Source organism: Hordeum vulgare, chromosome 4H (genome assembly GCF_904849725.1).
Source record: "Hordeum vulgare subsp. vulgare chromosome 4H, MorexV3_pseudomolecules_assembly, whole genome shotgun sequence".
Taxonomy (NCBI): domain Eukaryota; kingdom Viridiplantae; phylum Streptophyta; class Magnoliopsida; order Poales; family Poaceae; genus Hordeum; species Hordeum vulgare.
This window is the reverse complement of record NC_058521.1, coordinates 575875715-575877839: the sequence shown is the minus strand read 5'-3', so window position 1 is coordinate 575877839 and position 2125 is coordinate 575875715. Positions and strand designations below refer to the sequence as shown.

Here is a 2125-nt window from a genome sequence, read left to right as displayed (position 1 = left end):
TTTTAAAAAATTGTTCGCGTTTTCAAATTTGTTCGCTGTTTTAAAAAACGTTCAAGCTTTCAGAAAATGATATAAGAAATCCAACGTTTGTTCCTTTTGAGAAAAAAGAAAAAAAAAAGAAGACAGGAAGAAAAACGTCTCAAAACCTCGAACATCATGCGATGCAACGGATTTGTGCATCATCTCCCGTACGTCTGGCCGTCTCCAACATTCATGTACCAGTTCCATCTTCGATGGAACCTAGAGTCAGTCACAGAACGCGGTGGTCGATCAGATCAACGGGAGGCGTTGGCACGCACGCTGCACTGCATGATTGCGTTGCCATTTCGGTGCACAGTCCGCTTTAGATGAGATGGCCAGTGTTGCCATTTTTCCAGCTCCGGTTTCACATGCCGGCCGGTGGTCATGTGAGCCTCCAAGCTCCACACGCGGTTTCCACAGGGCATAGCTAGTGCTTTTGGGAGGAGTTTCCCCGGAACAGGAGCTTATCGGTGCCGTCCCACCGGAGCCTTTGCTACGCCCGAAACGAGAAACAAATTATCCTCCATCGGTTGCCTGCTGGCTACTGCCACTCGATCGGGTTAGTTCCATCGCTGGCCAAAGAGCACTTCGCCCCCACAGCGCATACCCTTCTCCATCTCTCGACACTCTCTCTCCCTCTCTGCAAGCGTGCACGGACGCCATGGACAATCCTCCGGCAGCGGCAGCGGCGGCGGCGGTCAACAACATGGCCGATCCACAGGCAGTGGCAGCGGCCAACAACGTGGCCAATCCTCCGGCGGCGGCGGCACCTGCGGTAATGCCGTCCACAAATCACAATAATTACTGTCAACATATACCGGCGCTGATACTTTCCTTCCTGACTTGATTATGCTCGGTTTCCTCTACGCGCTCGGCAGTAAATTAACTAGCAAACGATCTGACATATGTAGTAGAGGATCATAGGAGTACCCCGCGACAATCGCTTGATGGAATTAATACATGTAGGCCAATTTTAGTTTTCTATCTAGGTGTTCTTATTTCAATTTGGTCAGATCTAATTAGAGATTTAGAGCTACACAGCGACTCCACGAGCTATACTTGCTCCTCGCTCTCTTCAGAAACTCTGCTGCTAGTTACAGATCATAACCAAGGTGGCGTTTATTTGAAGCTGTATAGTTTTCCCTAGCTTGGTTGCAGTTGAGCTAAAAACCCTTGTTTATTTTCCTGACGATCGAACAGGCGAGGGACATGTGCTTGCAACTTTACTTTCGGGGATGACTAAAAAAAGAGCATGTGCTTGCACACTGGCATCGCCGCCGAACTGAACTCACTCGTTGAGCTAGGTGCAGGCTGCGGGTGTCATCGCCGCCGAACTGAACTGACTTGTTAATTAATTCTCATGACGAACGAGCAAGCTTGTAGCTTTCTTTCCCCGATGACACGAGATGCAACATGTACTTGCATTCTGAACTGAACTGAACTGACCCGTTGAGCTCAACTGCTGCAGGCTGCTCCAGCAGCGAACGCCGCCGCAGCGCGCGCCGCGCGCCACGCCGCTTGGAAGAAGAAGGACAAGAAGCTTGCAATCATATCGCTGACCGTTATGGTGATCGTCCTGGTTCTGGTTGTGGTGTTGTGCCTCGAGCCTTGGAAGAAGTAGAGAACCTATATGCATCAAGAACCCTCCTGCACACATGCGCGGCGTGCTCTGAATAGTACTTTTGTGAGATCGAGCGACCTGATCGTGGGCGCGGTGAAGGAGTAACTACTACTCTATGTCCAATCTATGGAGTTTCTTCTTCGTACCATGTAGTACGTACTTTGTTCTTCGTACCATCTATGTACCTAGATCATTGCGAACCAAGTAAAATTTCAGATTGATGTGCCTAAGGTGAACGTGCAACAGCTGCTTAGAGCTCACTGCTCACTGAATTCAGTACTCTTTTTCTTCGCACGTGCTTCTATTCTTTCTTTGTGGGTTGTTGAAGCTACGAGACCCGAACTTCACGTAGCCATGTTCAAAATTTTGCACTACACATTTAGTGAGATTCGCCGACTCCTTCTGACGTTCATAAACTTTGATGTGCAATTTGTTTGTGTCCTCGTGTGATTATATGCATGGAACCAGGAACCCACAAAAAGA

The 2125-nt window shown here is 48.8% G+C and overlaps 1 protein-coding gene across 1 annotated transcript; it reads left to right on the top strand.

Moving 5' to 3' along the window:
* The first annotated feature begins 421 nt into the window (after positions 1-421).
* On the top strand, positions 422-1918 carry LOC123447182 (ice-structuring protein-like). Its single transcript, XM_045123764.1, has 2 exons — positions 422-796; positions 1490-1918. Exons 1-2 carry the CDS (start codon positions 683-685, stop codon positions 1640-1642), a joined length of 267 nt encoding a protein of 88 aa, XP_044979699.1. The 5' UTR covers positions 422-682; the 3' UTR covers positions 1643-1918.
* The last annotated feature ends 207 nt before the right edge of the window (positions 1919-2125 follow it).